This window comes from Somniosus microcephalus, chromosome 4 (genome assembly GCF_052327205.1).
Source record: "Somniosus microcephalus isolate GS21.2 chromosome 4, FLI_Smic_1.0, whole genome shotgun sequence".
Classification (NCBI taxonomy): Eukaryota; Metazoa; Chordata; class Chondrichthyes; order Squaliformes; family Somniosidae; genus Somniosus; species Somniosus microcephalus.
This window is the reverse complement of record NC_140990.1, coordinates 71,900,786-71,914,546: the sequence shown is the minus strand read 5'-3', so window position 1 is coordinate 71,914,546 and position 13,761 is coordinate 71,900,786. Positions and strand designations below refer to the sequence as shown.

At 51.1% G+C, this 13,761-nt stretch overlaps 1 protein-coding gene across 1 annotated transcript; it reads right to left on the bottom strand.

Moving 5' to 3' along the window:
• Window positions 1–3,114: 3,114 nt before the first annotated feature.
• Window positions 3,115–5,678, bottom strand: LOC147119190 (uncharacterized). Its single transcript, XM_085984891.1, has 2 exons — window positions 5,614–5,678; window positions 3,115–4,691 (listed from the first exon to the last, which is right to left on the bottom strand). The coding sequence occupies exon 2, from the start codon at window positions 4,298–4,300 to the stop codon at window positions 3,284–3,286; it is 1,017 nt and encodes a 338-aa protein (XP_085841017.1). The 5' UTR covers window positions 4,301–4,691; window positions 5,614–5,678; the 3' UTR covers window positions 3,115–3,283.
• Window positions 5,679–13,761: the final 8,083 nt, after the last annotated feature.

Below are 13,761 nucleotides of genomic sequence, written 5' to 3'. Positions count from 1 at the left end.
ATGCCGGCTCTCTGCAAGACCACTTCAGCGAGTCCCACTCCCCGCCCTTTCCCCGTAACCCTGCAAATGTTTTTCTTTCAGGTACTTATCCAACTCCCTTTTGAAAGCAGTGATTGAATCTGCCTCCACCACCTTTTCAGGCAGAGCATTCCAGATCCTAGCCACTCGCTGTGTACAAAAGTTTTCCTCATGTCGTCTTTGGTTCTTCTGCCAATCACCTTAAATCTGTGTCCTCTGGTTCTTGACCCTTCCGCCAATGGGAACAGTTTGTCTCGACCTACTCTGTCCAGACCCCTCATGATTTTGAACTCCTCTATCAGATCTCCTCTCAACTTTCTCTGCTCTAAGGAAAACAGCCCAGCTTCTCGAGTCTATCCACATTACTGAAAGCCCTCATCCCTGGAATCATTCTTGTAAATCTTTCTTGCACCCTCTCTAAGGCCTTCACATCCTTCCTAAAGTGCGGTGCCCAGAACTGGACATAATACTCCAGTTGAGGCCGAACCAGTGTTTTATGAAGGTTCATCATAACTTCCTTGCTTTTGTACTCTGTGCCTTCCTTGCTTTTGTTGCCTCTTGTTGCTGGCTCCAGGCACTGGAGCGGTTCCTGTGTGTTCAGTTCTCAGCTGCAGTCAGTACCTGGGCCAGGCTCAGCACTTTACCCAGCACATCTCTGTCCACGTTGTCATACTTGACACGGAGGGGCTGCGCAGGCTTCTCGTCCACCTCGGTCAGGGCAAGAGGTCCCGACCACTCGTGCAAGTCTACGGGCATGTTGCGGCCGCACTGCGGACAGCCCAGGCTTAGGCTGCGCGAGCTGGAGCCACGTGACCTACACCGGAGAAGGTTGAGATTCCAGAAATAGTGGAGAACCAAGGGGCTAATGAGAGTGAGGAACTTAAAGTAATTCATATCAGTCCAGAAAAAGTACTTAAGAAACTAACGGGACTAAAAGCCGACAAATCCCCTGGACCTGACGGCCGACATCCTTGGGTTCTAAAAGAGGTGGCTGCGGAGATAGTGGATGCATTGGTCGTGATCTTCCAAAATTCCCTAGATTCTGGAAAGGCCCTAGTGGATTGGAAGGTAGCAAATGTAACCCCGCTATTCAAGAAAGGAGGGAGAGAGAAAACAGGGATCTACAGGCCAGTTAGCCTGACATCAGTCCTCGGGAAAATGCTGCAATCCATTATTAAGGAAGTGGAAAAGGGCACTTAGAAAATGATAATATGATTAGGCAGAGTCAACATGGTTTTATGAAAGAGAAATCGTGTTTGAAAAATGTATTATCCTGTAACAGACCAGGGTTCCTGGGGACAGACCCCACAGACCCATCTCCCTTATCCTGTAACAGACCAGGGTTCCTGGGGACAGACTCCACAGACCCACCTCCCCTCTCAATGGTGATTCAAAGATATTGTGTAAACCTTCACCTGAATGGTTCTGATTCGCCGATCCCCACCCGATCAGACAGACTCTGTCTGAAGGAGACTCTCAGATAAAGTCCAATCTTCTTTTTTCGTAGCAAAGCAAATCAAATGTCAATATCTAAGTCAGATATCCAGGCCAAAGCTTCCTGTGTAACAGTGTGGATATCTTGTCGGCTGCCTGTGAATTTCCTCTGAGGGCAGTGCTCAATGATGGGCTCCAGGGTCTGATCAGGAGCTCCACAGTCACATGATGGGGATGCTTTAATCTTCCATCTATGGAGAAGGTGGCAGCATCGACCATGACCGTTTCTGAGGCGGTTGATGGTTGTCCACTGTTTGCGAGGAAGGTTTGATCCGATGACTATTAAACGCTCCCCAGGCTGCAGGTTCTGAGGCTGATCCCAGCCCTTGCCCTCTCCGTTCGTTCTCAGAAGACTTTGTCCCGAGTTGAGAGTCTCTCTGGAGATGGTGCTGGAGTCGATGGGGTTTGAAACATTCACTCAGTGGGTCTCCTCACTGTGCTCTCACCCTCCACCTTTAATGATCACCAATGGGATTGGGTCGGTCCCTTTTGAACCGTTCAGGGTTCTGGGCAGGGGGTCCATTGCCCCCTGGTGTTTCCATTGACTGTCGAACCCTTAGCTGTGACTCTGTGCACTTCCCCAGATATCTGAGGGATTCGAGTGGTGGGAGAGAACACAAGGAGTCTCTTTATACAGAGGGTGTCCTTCTTTCACCCGATTGGGCTTCAAGGGGTGGAGGAGGTGAACCCGGGGCGGGGGGCTGATGCTGATCTGGACTTGTGTGGAGGGAGTGAGATATCGGGGCTGGAACTCCACTCCTGGTCCATCGCTGCCACTGGTACATTTCGCCCGGTGAATACGGCAGACTCCCCGGGTTTACACTCTCCCCTCATTTAAACATAGATGGTGCAGTGTGGGAGGTGAGGGAGGGGTCTGCTCATTCCCAGGGCAGATCAGACAAAGTGCTTTGAGTGGTGGGTCCAGCAGTGAAACTGAAACCAAACCAAAGGGAACAAATAAAGATCCAATCCAAGGGAACAAGTAACGGGACAATGGGAAGAAACCACAACCGGCCTAAAAGCGGGATAATCTCCCCAAAAGGTCGGTGCGGACAGTTAGAAACTCCTCCTGGTGACTGTGTGCCTGCAGGACTCGGCTTCACTCCAGTGTTTAAAGGCACAGAGCGCTGGCCTCACACCCAGGGGGCAATGTGTGGGAATTCCAGGGGCAGCGAGGACATGCCCGGAAACACCCCGGAGCAGTGAAAGCCCACTGGGCCCCAGGACAAGCTCATCGGAAAACCCAGGGCAAGGGCAAATTCAAAACGCAGTTTGCAGGCGTGATGCTCTATTCACACATCGAAGGTGAGAGAGATGCTGTGGGTCACACACTAAGCCCAGTAGCTGAAAGTGATTAACAGACTGGGTTTGTGTTTAGTGATCCCGGGCATGTTACCGATACCTTCCCTGGATACCAAGGCTGGGAGAGGCACTCTGGAAGGTATGGGGAGGTGGGACTTGTCCATGAGAGTAACCGAAGTTATGAGAACTGAAATAATCTAGAGTTAGAAAGGAGAAAAGGCCCAAAAATGGAGCAGTCGGTAACAGGACATCAATTAGTCTCCTCTTATCTTGGAGAAATCAAATACTCGACACACTGTGTATTTGAAGCGAAGCTGATTTATTCGACAGATAATCAGAATGTTAAACTCCAACCCAGTTATAGGGGTTATTAACATCAGCAGAAACAAACCCCAACTGTCAGAATGAACATGGTTCAGTCCTGGATGTGATTAACAGCAGCAATAACATCAGAATCCAACCCCTGCAGTCACTTGTGAACTCGCTGGTGTCTCAGCAGGCTGGATGAACGAGTGAATCCCTTCCCACACAGGGAGCAGGTGAACGGCCTCTCCCCGGTGTGAACTCGCTGGTGTCTCAGCAGGGTGGATGACTGAGTAAATCCCTTCCCACACACGGAGCAGGTGAACGGCCTCTCCCCGGTGTGAACTTGCTGGTGTTTCAGCAGATGCTTTCTGCTTTTAAAGCTCTGCTCACAATCAGAACATTTAAATGGTCTCTTACCAGTGTGAACAAGTTGATGTACAGCGAGGGTGGATGACTGAGTGAATCCCTTCCCACACTCAGAGCAGGTAAACGGCCTCTCCCCAGTGTGAGTGCGTTGGTGTTGCATCAGATGCGTTCTGCTTTTAAAGCTCTGCTCACAGTCAGAACATTTAAATGGTCTCTTATCAGTGTGAACAAGTTGATGTACAGCGAGGGTGGATGACTGAGTGAATCCCTTCCCACACACGGAGCAGGTGAACGGCCTCTCCCCGGTGTGAGTGCGTTGGTGTTGCATCAGATGTTTTCTGCTTTTAAATCTCTTCTCACATTCAGAACATTTAAACGGTCTCTTATTAGAGTGAACAAGTTGGTGTTCAGTGAGGCTGGAGGAGTTAGTGAATCCCTTCCCACACAAGGAGCAGGTGAACGGTCTCTTCCCAGTGTGAACGCCCTGGTGTTTAATCAGTTCCTCAGAGCTTTTAAAGCAGTTTCCACAGCCAGAACATTTAAACAGACTCTCGTCAGTGTGAACTCGCTGGTGTTTCGGCAGGTTAGGGGATTGAGTGAGTTCATTCCCACACGTGGAGCTATTAAACTGTGTGGCAACTGTGTGAACACCTTGGTGTCTGAGCATGTTGCATAACAGACTGAATCCCTTCCCACACACAGAGCAGGTGAACGGCCTCTCCCCAGTGTGACTGCGTCGATGGGTTTCCAGCTGGGATGGGTAATTGAATCCCTTCCCACAGTCCCCACATTTACAGTCCTCACGTTTCTCCATGGTGCGGGTGTCCTTGTGTCTCTCCAGGTTGGATGATCAGTTGAAGCCTCGTCCACACACAGAACACATGTACGGTTTCTCCCCGCTGTGAATGGTGCGATGTTTTTTCAGGCTGTGTAACTGGTTAAAGCTCTTTCCACAGTCAGTGCACTGGAACACTCTCACTCAGGTGTGTGTGTCTCGGTGCTTTTCCAGTCACACTGATGTTTGAAATCTTTTCCCACAGACAGAACAGACAAACATTTCTCCTTCCACGTTCAAAGGCCGATGATATTCAGGTCCTGGTGAATTGAGTGACTCTGTCAGATGTCTGTGTTGTTTGGTTTGAGATGATGTTTGATGTGATGTTTGGTTTGAGTTTCCCGTCTGTAAATCCTCCCCTTCTAATACCCTGTAAAAGGAGTTTACAAAAGTCATCACTGTAAGTACAGGATAGAAATTCAGAACAGACAATTCTAGTTTCTATGGAACATCCTTTCCTCTCTTGTTCCCCCAAACATGTGGTCCAATCAAACTAAAAGAAGCCAAAATAAGTAGCAAAATTCACTCCAAAAGTAAAGGGTCCCTTCCCAACTAAACCAGAATGTTGTTCCCAGTGTCTGAGAGACACTCTGTACCCTGAGGTACCCACCGGTCGAGGAAGGTATCCAGTGAACCGGTGGTCACCGCCTACTCCCTCTCCAGGGCCACCCGGGCACGGACAAGACCACGGGAGAGAGGCAGGCAGCCAGAGCGAGCCCCCTATGGGCCCCGCCCATCCTGAGCCTACAAATTGCTGTTTTCGCCAGGCTCAAGAGCAGGTCCAGGAGAAGATCCTCCGACTTACCCACCCCGCTCCGCACCGGGCGGGCAAAGATTAGGAGCGTGAGGCTAAAGTGTAACCAAGAGTTGAGGAGCAGCCCCTTCAGGTAACTATACAGGGGCTGCAACCTCTCACACTGAATATATACACGGCCCATGGACTCCTCTAGGCCGCAAACATCACATGCGCCCTGGGAGTGGGTGAAGGTGATTAAAAACCTGTTGCCCAGGATGCTCCATCTCCCGGGCACTAGGACCCGGTTGGGAACAGAGACCCTGAAGCCCCGCCCACTCTGTGTTCCTGGCCAAGATGGCCGCGCATGCGCCGTGATCCCACCCTGTCCAAGATGGCGGCCAGTAACCCCGCTGACCCGGGCGGCCGGGCCTGTCACCGCGGGGCAAACACGGGGCCTGTGCGCTCTTATTCGGGGCCTGAGGCCTACACCAGGTGGTTATGAAGCTTCCCAGCCCACCCGCGGGTCCAATTCCTCCCCGAGCCCACAATCTCCTACCGCCTCCTGGAACCGTCTCTTCCGCTTCAGACCACCGCCACCACTGGCACTGCGCATGCTCAGATTACAGTCCTATCCCGCGCCTGCGCACTGGGCTCCTGTGGTCATTCTGCCGCGCGGGGGATTTTTACTGTTATTTAGCCCAGTGGAACTGAGGCCAATTATAGACCCTGAGCTGTCTTGGCTGAGATCAACAAACAGCACAGATCAAGGATTGAACTTGGGACCTTCCCAGTCAGTTGTGCAGAGTGTTTTAAAATTTGGGGGAGGGTTAGAACAGAATATTTTGAAAGAAATGTTACTCCACCTTTAAAGGAAACCTTCATTAAACTGCAAAATTCTGAAGTCTTTCAAAATTGAACAAGCAAAAAGTAGTGAGACATTATTTTAATGACTTGAGTCTTTCTAAAGACAGGTTTACAATCACTGCACGAGTACAGAAGGGAGCGACTGTTAATAGGAGTTCTGTCAATGAAGTGCTCCGACACTCCCAAGATAAACCAGACTGTCCCTTTAACTATAAATATGCAAAGTAAAGGGGTCACGGTCCATTTAAATATCTGTCCCATTCCCCCAGGCAGTGGGAGGAGGAACAGCGCGCGGTCTCTTTATAACCTGACCCAGCGGGCCACATGAGGAAGCCCACTCTATGTGGGGCGGGGCCTTGAGAACCAGCTCTATGTGGGGATCACTTACATAGAGACACCAAATCCAGGGACCACTTATACTGAGACACCAAATCCAGGGACCACTTACACTGAGACACCAAATCCAGGGACCACTTACACTATGACATCAAATGAAAAAGGACACATTCAGTGACATTGGCATCATCAATAATTATTTCTATCCCTAATCCTAACCCGTAAGCATAACCACTAACCTCTAATCCTAACCACTAACCCGTAACCACAACCAGTAACACCTAAGTGTAACACCTGCCCCGAACCCCAAGACCCCAACCACTAACCCTAAATCATTCAGTGTCAATGGTCATTGTGATGTCACCGGTGATGCAGGTCGGCCGCGTTGTCAATAGTCATTGTGATGTCACTGGTGATGCAGGTCGGCCGCGTTGTCAAGTCATTGTGATGTCACTGGTGATGAAGGTCAGCCGCATTGTCAATGGTAATTGTGATGTCACTGGTGATGCAGGTCGGCCGCGTTGTCAAGTCATTGTGATGTCGCTGGTGATGAAGGTCAGCCGCGTTGTCAAAAGTCATTGTGATGTCACTGGTGATGAAGGTCTTGCTTTACTATCTTATAATCATCAGTATCTTATAATCATCAGTAATGGATTTATAATCGTGTGTAGGAATTAAATATAAAAGTCTGTAATCATCAACTGTATGCAATGGTAACCTGAATTGGCATAGATAGAAGATTGGCGAGCTAACAGGAAACAGAGAATAGGCATAAATGGGTCATTTTCTGATTGGCAAGATATAACGAGTGGTGTGCCACAGGGATCAGTGCTGGGGCCTCAACTTTTTACAATTTATATAAATGACTTGGATGAAGGGACCGAAGGTATGGTTGCTAAATTTGCTGATGACACAAAGATAGGTAGGAAAGTAAATTGTGAAGAAGACATAAGGGGCTGGATTTTCACTGAGGAGGCGGGTAACTTTCGGGGTTGTGGTCACGCCTCCATCGAGTTGTGGCCAACCCACGTGATTTTGACTTGATTGACCATTTTTAGCCCGCCCAGCGGGCTCAGCAGGCCAATTAAGGGCCACCTGGCAACAGGTGACGTCACAGATTGATATTTCATCTGTCAAGACCTTTTGACAGATGAAATATCAGCGTTTCACAGCTGTTTGAAGCTGTCAAACACTGTCAATCTGTACTCCAAGTTAATCCCTTCCTCTCAGGATGATTTAGAGATCTCTCCGGAACAGAAAGCTGAATGCTGCAATTTTTGACATCATGGCCATTCTGCTTTCTGTGCCGGTGAGATGAGGGACTCCCAAGACCTGAAGGAAGGAAGGCTGTAAAGGTAAGTAAAACTTCTTTAAACACACCAAACACACTTACCTCTGCACTCATGCACCCATCACTCACCTGAACACTGGACATCTCGACCCCTCCAAGCCCTTCAGCCGGACGGCCCGCCTCGCTAATTTGGCATGGTTTGGAGCCGTCGGGAATCCCACACTTTGTGCCTGCTCCACCATTCAAAAGGATCATGGCTGATCATCGACCTCAACTCTACTTTCCCGCCCCATCTCCGTATCCCTTGATTCCCCTAGAGTCCAAAAATCTATCTATCTCAGCCTTGGATATACTCAAAGACTCAGCAATCACAGCCCTCTGGGGCAGAGAATTCCAAAGATTCACAACCCTCTGAGTGAAGAAATTCCTCCTCATCTCAGTCTGAAACGGTGTGGTAAACCACTGTTATACCTGTCTGTATGTGTATGTGTATTCCACTAGGACATGCCTCGCCTGACCGCTCCCACTATTCCAGGTATATAAGTGACTACCTCCCAGTCCCTTAGTATTCTGGACGGGCTGACCACTCGAGACTAGACCTTCATTCTTTAGTTAATAAAAGCCTGGTTGTTACTCGCTTAACCTCAGTCTTTTGAGTAATTGATGGCGCATCAATTTTATTAACTAAATTTTTATAATGGAGAAGATCCTCACACCAGCATGCCTGGACCTGGACAGTCGGGAAGCGGACGCTTCCACCAAGTTTGCTCACTGGCTCATGTGCTTCGAGGCATTCCTGACTGCCTCCACTGCGGTCGTAACGGATGCAAACAAACTGTCTGTCCTGATCTCCAAGGTGAACCACCGAGTGTACTCAGTCATCCGGGACGCGACCTCGTACACAGCCGCCCTCCAGCTCCTCAAGACCCAGTACACGCGCCCTGTGAACGAAGTTTACGCCAGGCACCTCCTGGGGAGTCGCAAGCAACAACCTGGGGAATCGACTGAGGAATACCTCCAAGCACTGTCCGTGCTTGGCCGGGCCTGTGGGTGTAAGGCGGTAACGCCCACTAAGTACATGGAGGAACTGATCCGGGATGCCTTCGTAGCGGGCCACAGGTCCAACTACACCCGACAGCGACTGCTGGAGCAGAGTGACCTCACCCTCGACAAAGCCTCCGAAATCGCACTAATGCTGGACGCAGCCTACCGGGGCATGGATGCCTACTCCTCTGCACCGTGGACACCACGGGGAACGACAACCTGGGACACGGTAGGACAGCCCCATAGCACCGTGCCACCCCAGCCACAGCCCAACAACGGCCCAACCACCGCAGCAGTGTCCCAAAGCCAGACAGCAGTATCCCAAGGCCAGAAATGCTACTTCTGTGGCCAGGCCAAACACCCCAGAGCGCGCTGCCCGGCGAAGAATGCGACCTGCTTGGGCTGCGGGAAAAAGGGACACTACGCTAGCGTCTGCAAGGCCAAAGCCACCCCGAACGCCAGCAGCGCCGCGTGTGGGCCGTGCGAGCCGCCATCTTGGGCCCCCAACAGCGCCGCGTGTGGGACGTGCGGGCCGCCATCTTGGGCCTCCCCAGCCATGTGCGAACCACCGCAGCAGCAGCCATCTTGGACGACTCCAGCCACATGGGAATCATGGACGCCGCCATCTTGGACACCAGCCAGGTCGCAGCAGGCCGCCAACCCCCCCCCCATCTGATACCCGCAGCGACACACCGACCCCTACGCTGGCCTCTGTTACGCTGGACCAAACAAGACCGCACCAACTAGCTCGGTCCAAAATGGACGTTAAGGTAAACGGCCATGCAATAAACTGCCTTTTTGACTCCGGGAGCACAGAGAGCTTCATCCACCCCGACACGGTGTGGCGTTGCTCTCTCCCAGTCCTGCCTGCGCACCAGCGGATTTCTATGGCCGCCGAGTCCCAGTCAGCGGACATTGGCGGCTACTGCGTGGTGACAATAGTAGTAGACGGGACTGTGTTCAATAATTTTAAACTCCTGGTCCTGCCCCAACTTTGCGCTGCCGTTCTACTGGGGTTGGATTTCCAGTGCCACCTCAAAAGCGTTACGATGGCGTATGGTGACCCCCTCCCCCCACTCACAGTCCGCAGCCAGCAGATGCCCGCCGCGCACCAGATGCAACCTCTCCACACTCAGAGTCCCACCCCCCCCCACTGTTTGCTAACCTCACCCCCGACTGTAAGCCCATCGCCACAAAGAGCAGGCGATACAGTGCCGGGGACAGGGTTTTCATCAAAACCGAAGTGGAGCGGCTCCTGAAGGAGGGGATTATTGAGGGCAGCTCCAGCCCCTGGTGAGCCCAGGTTGTGGTCGTTAAGACCGGCGAGAAACAATGCCTGGTCATCGACTACAGCCAAACAATAAACCGCTACACCCTGCTGGACGCCTACCCACTCCCCCGCATAGCTGACATGGTCAACCAGATCGCGCAGTACCGCGTCTTTTCGACCATTGACCTGAAATCAGCGTACCACCAGCTCCCCATCCGCCCCAAAGACCACCAGTATACTGCTTTTGAGGCAAACGGCCGCCTCTATCACTTCCTTAGGGTTCCCTTTGGCGTTACCAACGGGGTCTCCGTCTTCCAAAGGGAGATGGACCGGATGGTCGATCAAAACGCGCTGCAGGCCACTTTCCCTTACCTAGACAATGTGACCATCTGCGGCCATGACTTGCAGGACCATGACCAAGAACTGCCAAGTCTGCGCTGAGTGCAAACCGCACTTTTATAGACCAGACAGAGCCCACCTGATAAAAGCCACTCGCCCTTTCGAATGCCTGAGCGTCGATTTTAAAGGGCCTCTCCCCTCCTCCGACCGCAATGTGTACTTCCTCAACATCATTGACGAGTACTCCCGTTTCCCGTTCGCTATCCCCTGCCCGGACATGACCAGTGCCACGGTCATTAAATGTCTGAACAGCCTCTTCAACCTGTTCGGTTTCCCCAGCTATATCCATAGCGACCGGGGCTCATCGTTTATGAGCGACGAACTCCGCCAGTACCTGCTCGCTAGGGGTATAGCCACAAGCAGGACCACCAGTTACAACCCCCGGGGGAACGGACAGGTGGAAAGAGAGAATGCAACAGTTTGGAAGGCCGCCCTACTAGCCTTAAAGTCTAGGGGCCTTCCGACCTCCCGCTGGCAGGAGGTGCTCCCCGATGCGCTCCACTCGATTCGGTCACTGCTCTGCACTGCCACCAATGCCACCCCTCACGAGAAAATGTTTGTCTTCCCAAGGAAGTCCACATGGCGCATCAAACGGCCGACCCCTTATCCTGAGACTATGCCCCCTAGTTCTAGACACCCCAGCCAGGAGAAACAACCTCTCAGCATCTACCCTGTCAATCCCCTTCAGAATCTTGTATGTTTAAGTGAGATCACCTTTCATTCTTCTAAACTCCAGAGAGTATAGCCCCATTCCACACAGGAATCAATCTAGTGAACCTTCGGATTACGAAAATATGGCTCCAGGGTGACCAAGGCTGGGAACTCAACATCCAGGGGTATTCAATATTCAGGAAAGACAGGCAAAAAGGAAAAGGAGGTGGGGTAGCATTGCTGGTTAAAGAGGGGATTAACACAATTGTAAGGAAGGATATTAGCTCTGATGATGTGGAATCTGTATGGGTAGAACTGAGAAATACTGGGCAGAAAACGTTAGTGGGAGTGGTATACAGGCCTCCAAACAGTAATGCGGAGGTTGGGGATGGCGTTAAACGGGAAATTAGAGATGCGTGCAATAAGGGCACTGCAGTTATCATGGGTGACTTTAATGTACATATAGATTGGGCTAACCAAATTAGTAATAATACTGTGGAGGAGGAATTCCTGGAGTGTATACGGGATGGTTTCCTGAACCAATCTGTCTAGGAACCAACTAGAGACCAGGCCAACTTAGACTGGGTATTATGTAATGAGAAAGGATTAATTAGCAATCTTGTTGTGTGAGGCCTCTTGGGGCGGAGCGATCATAATATGATAGAATTCTTCATTAAGATGGAGAGTAAAGTAGTTGACTCAGAGACTAGGGTCCTGAATTTAAATAAAGGAAACTGCGATGGTATGAGGCGCGAGTTGGGTAGGATTGATTGGGGAATGTTACTCAAAGGGCTGATGGTGGATAGGCAATGGCAAACATTCAAAGATCGCATGGATGAACTACAGAATTTGTTCATCCCTGTTTGGCATAAAAATAAAACAAAAAAGGTTACTCAATCGTGGCTAACTAGGGAAATTAGGGATAGCATAAGATCCAAGGAGAGGACATATAAATTGGCCAGAAAAAGCAGTAAACCTGAGGATTGGGAACAGTTTAGAATTCAGCAAAGGAGGACAAAGGGATTAATTAAGAAGGGAAAATAGAGTATGAGAGTAAGCTTGCAGGGAAAATATAAACTGACTGTAAAAGCTTTTATAGATATGTGAAGAGAAAAAGATTGGTGAAGTCAAGCGTAGGTCCCTTGCAGTCAGAATCAGGGGAATTTATAATGGGGAACAAAGAAATGGCAGTCCAATTAAATACATACTTTGGTTCTGTCTTCACAAAGGAGGACACAAATAACCTCCCAGAGATGTCGGGGAACATAGGGTCTGATGAGAGGGAGGAACTGAATGAAATCAGTATTTGTAGGGAAATGGACGGGATTGAAGGCCGATAAATCCCCAGGGCCTGATAATCTACATAATGTGGTAAACCACTGTTTGTATTCCTGTTTGTCCTGTTTGTATTCCACTGTGTACATGCCTGGACATGCCTCGGCTGACTCCTCCCACAGGTCCTAGTATAAAGGTGACTGCTCCCCAGCCCTTTGTATCCTGGACCGGTCGACCACTCGAGGCAGACCTCCATTCTGTTGTTAATAAAAGCCTTTAGTTACTCTTCTAACTCTCAGTCTTTTATGAATAATTGATAGCGCATCAAAACACCCCTTGTTTAAAATTGAGTCCGGCGGGGTGAAGTGTATTAAAAGTTAGTGTATTGGAGTCTCTCCGGAGGTCTTGTCTGCCGCTGTGATCGGCGTGGCGACGGCAGGGGTAGTGAAGCTTCCGGCGTCGAGTCCAGCGTAGGCTGTGGCACAGGCGTGTCATCCTCGTAGATGTCGAGCGGGTCGCGGGGCCCAGGCCTGCCGTCTGCTGGGGCTGGATATCGGATCGTGGGGGGGGGTGGTAGTGGGTAGTGGGTTACTGCGGCCCCCGAGGGTGCAAGGTCTCTTATGGAGACTGTGTCCTCCCGCCCGTCCGGGTATGCGATGTAAGCATACTGGGGGTTGGCATGGAGGAGGTCGACCCTCTCGACCAGGGGGTCCGTTTTATGGGTCCTCACGTGTCTTCTCAGTAGGACCGGCCCTGGGGACGTCAGCCATGGCGGTAGCGATGTCCCCGATGTGGACTTCCTTGGGAAGACAAACATTTTCTCATGAGGGGTGGCGTTAGTGGCAGTGCAGAGCAGTGACCGAATAGAGTGGAGCGCATCGGGGAGCACATCCTGCCAGCGGGAGGTTGGAAGGCCCCTAGACTTTAAGGCTAGCAGGACGGCCTTCCAAACTGTCGCATTTTCTCTTTCCACCTGTCCATTCCCCCGGGGGTTGTAACTGGTGGTCCTGCTTGTGGCAATACCCCTAGTTAGCAGGTACTGACGGAGTTCGTCGCTCATAAACGATGAGCCCCGGTCGCTATGGATATAGCTGGGGAAGCCGAACAGGGTGAAGAGGTTGTTCAGACATTTAATGACCGTGGCACTGGTCATGTCCGGGCAGGGGAAGGCGAACGGGAAACGGGAGTACTCATCAATAATATTGAGGAAGTACACATTGCGGTCAGAGGAGGGGAGAGGCCCTTTAAAATCAACGCTCAGGCGCTCGAAGGGGCGAGTGGCTTTTATCAGGTGGGCCCTGTCTGGTCTATAAAAGTGCGGTTTGCACTCAGCGCAGACTTGGCAGTTCCTGGTCATGGTCCTGACCTCCTCAATAGAGTAAGGCAGGTTGCGGGCCTTGATGAGGTGGAAGAACCTGGTGACTCCCGGGTGGCAGAGGTCATTGTGGAGGGCCCGCAGTCTATCGATCTGCGCGCTGGCGCAGGTGCCACGCGATAGCGCATCCGGGGGTTCATTTAGCTTCCCGGGCCGGTACAAGATCTCGCAGTTGTAGGTGGAAAGTTTGATTCTCCAC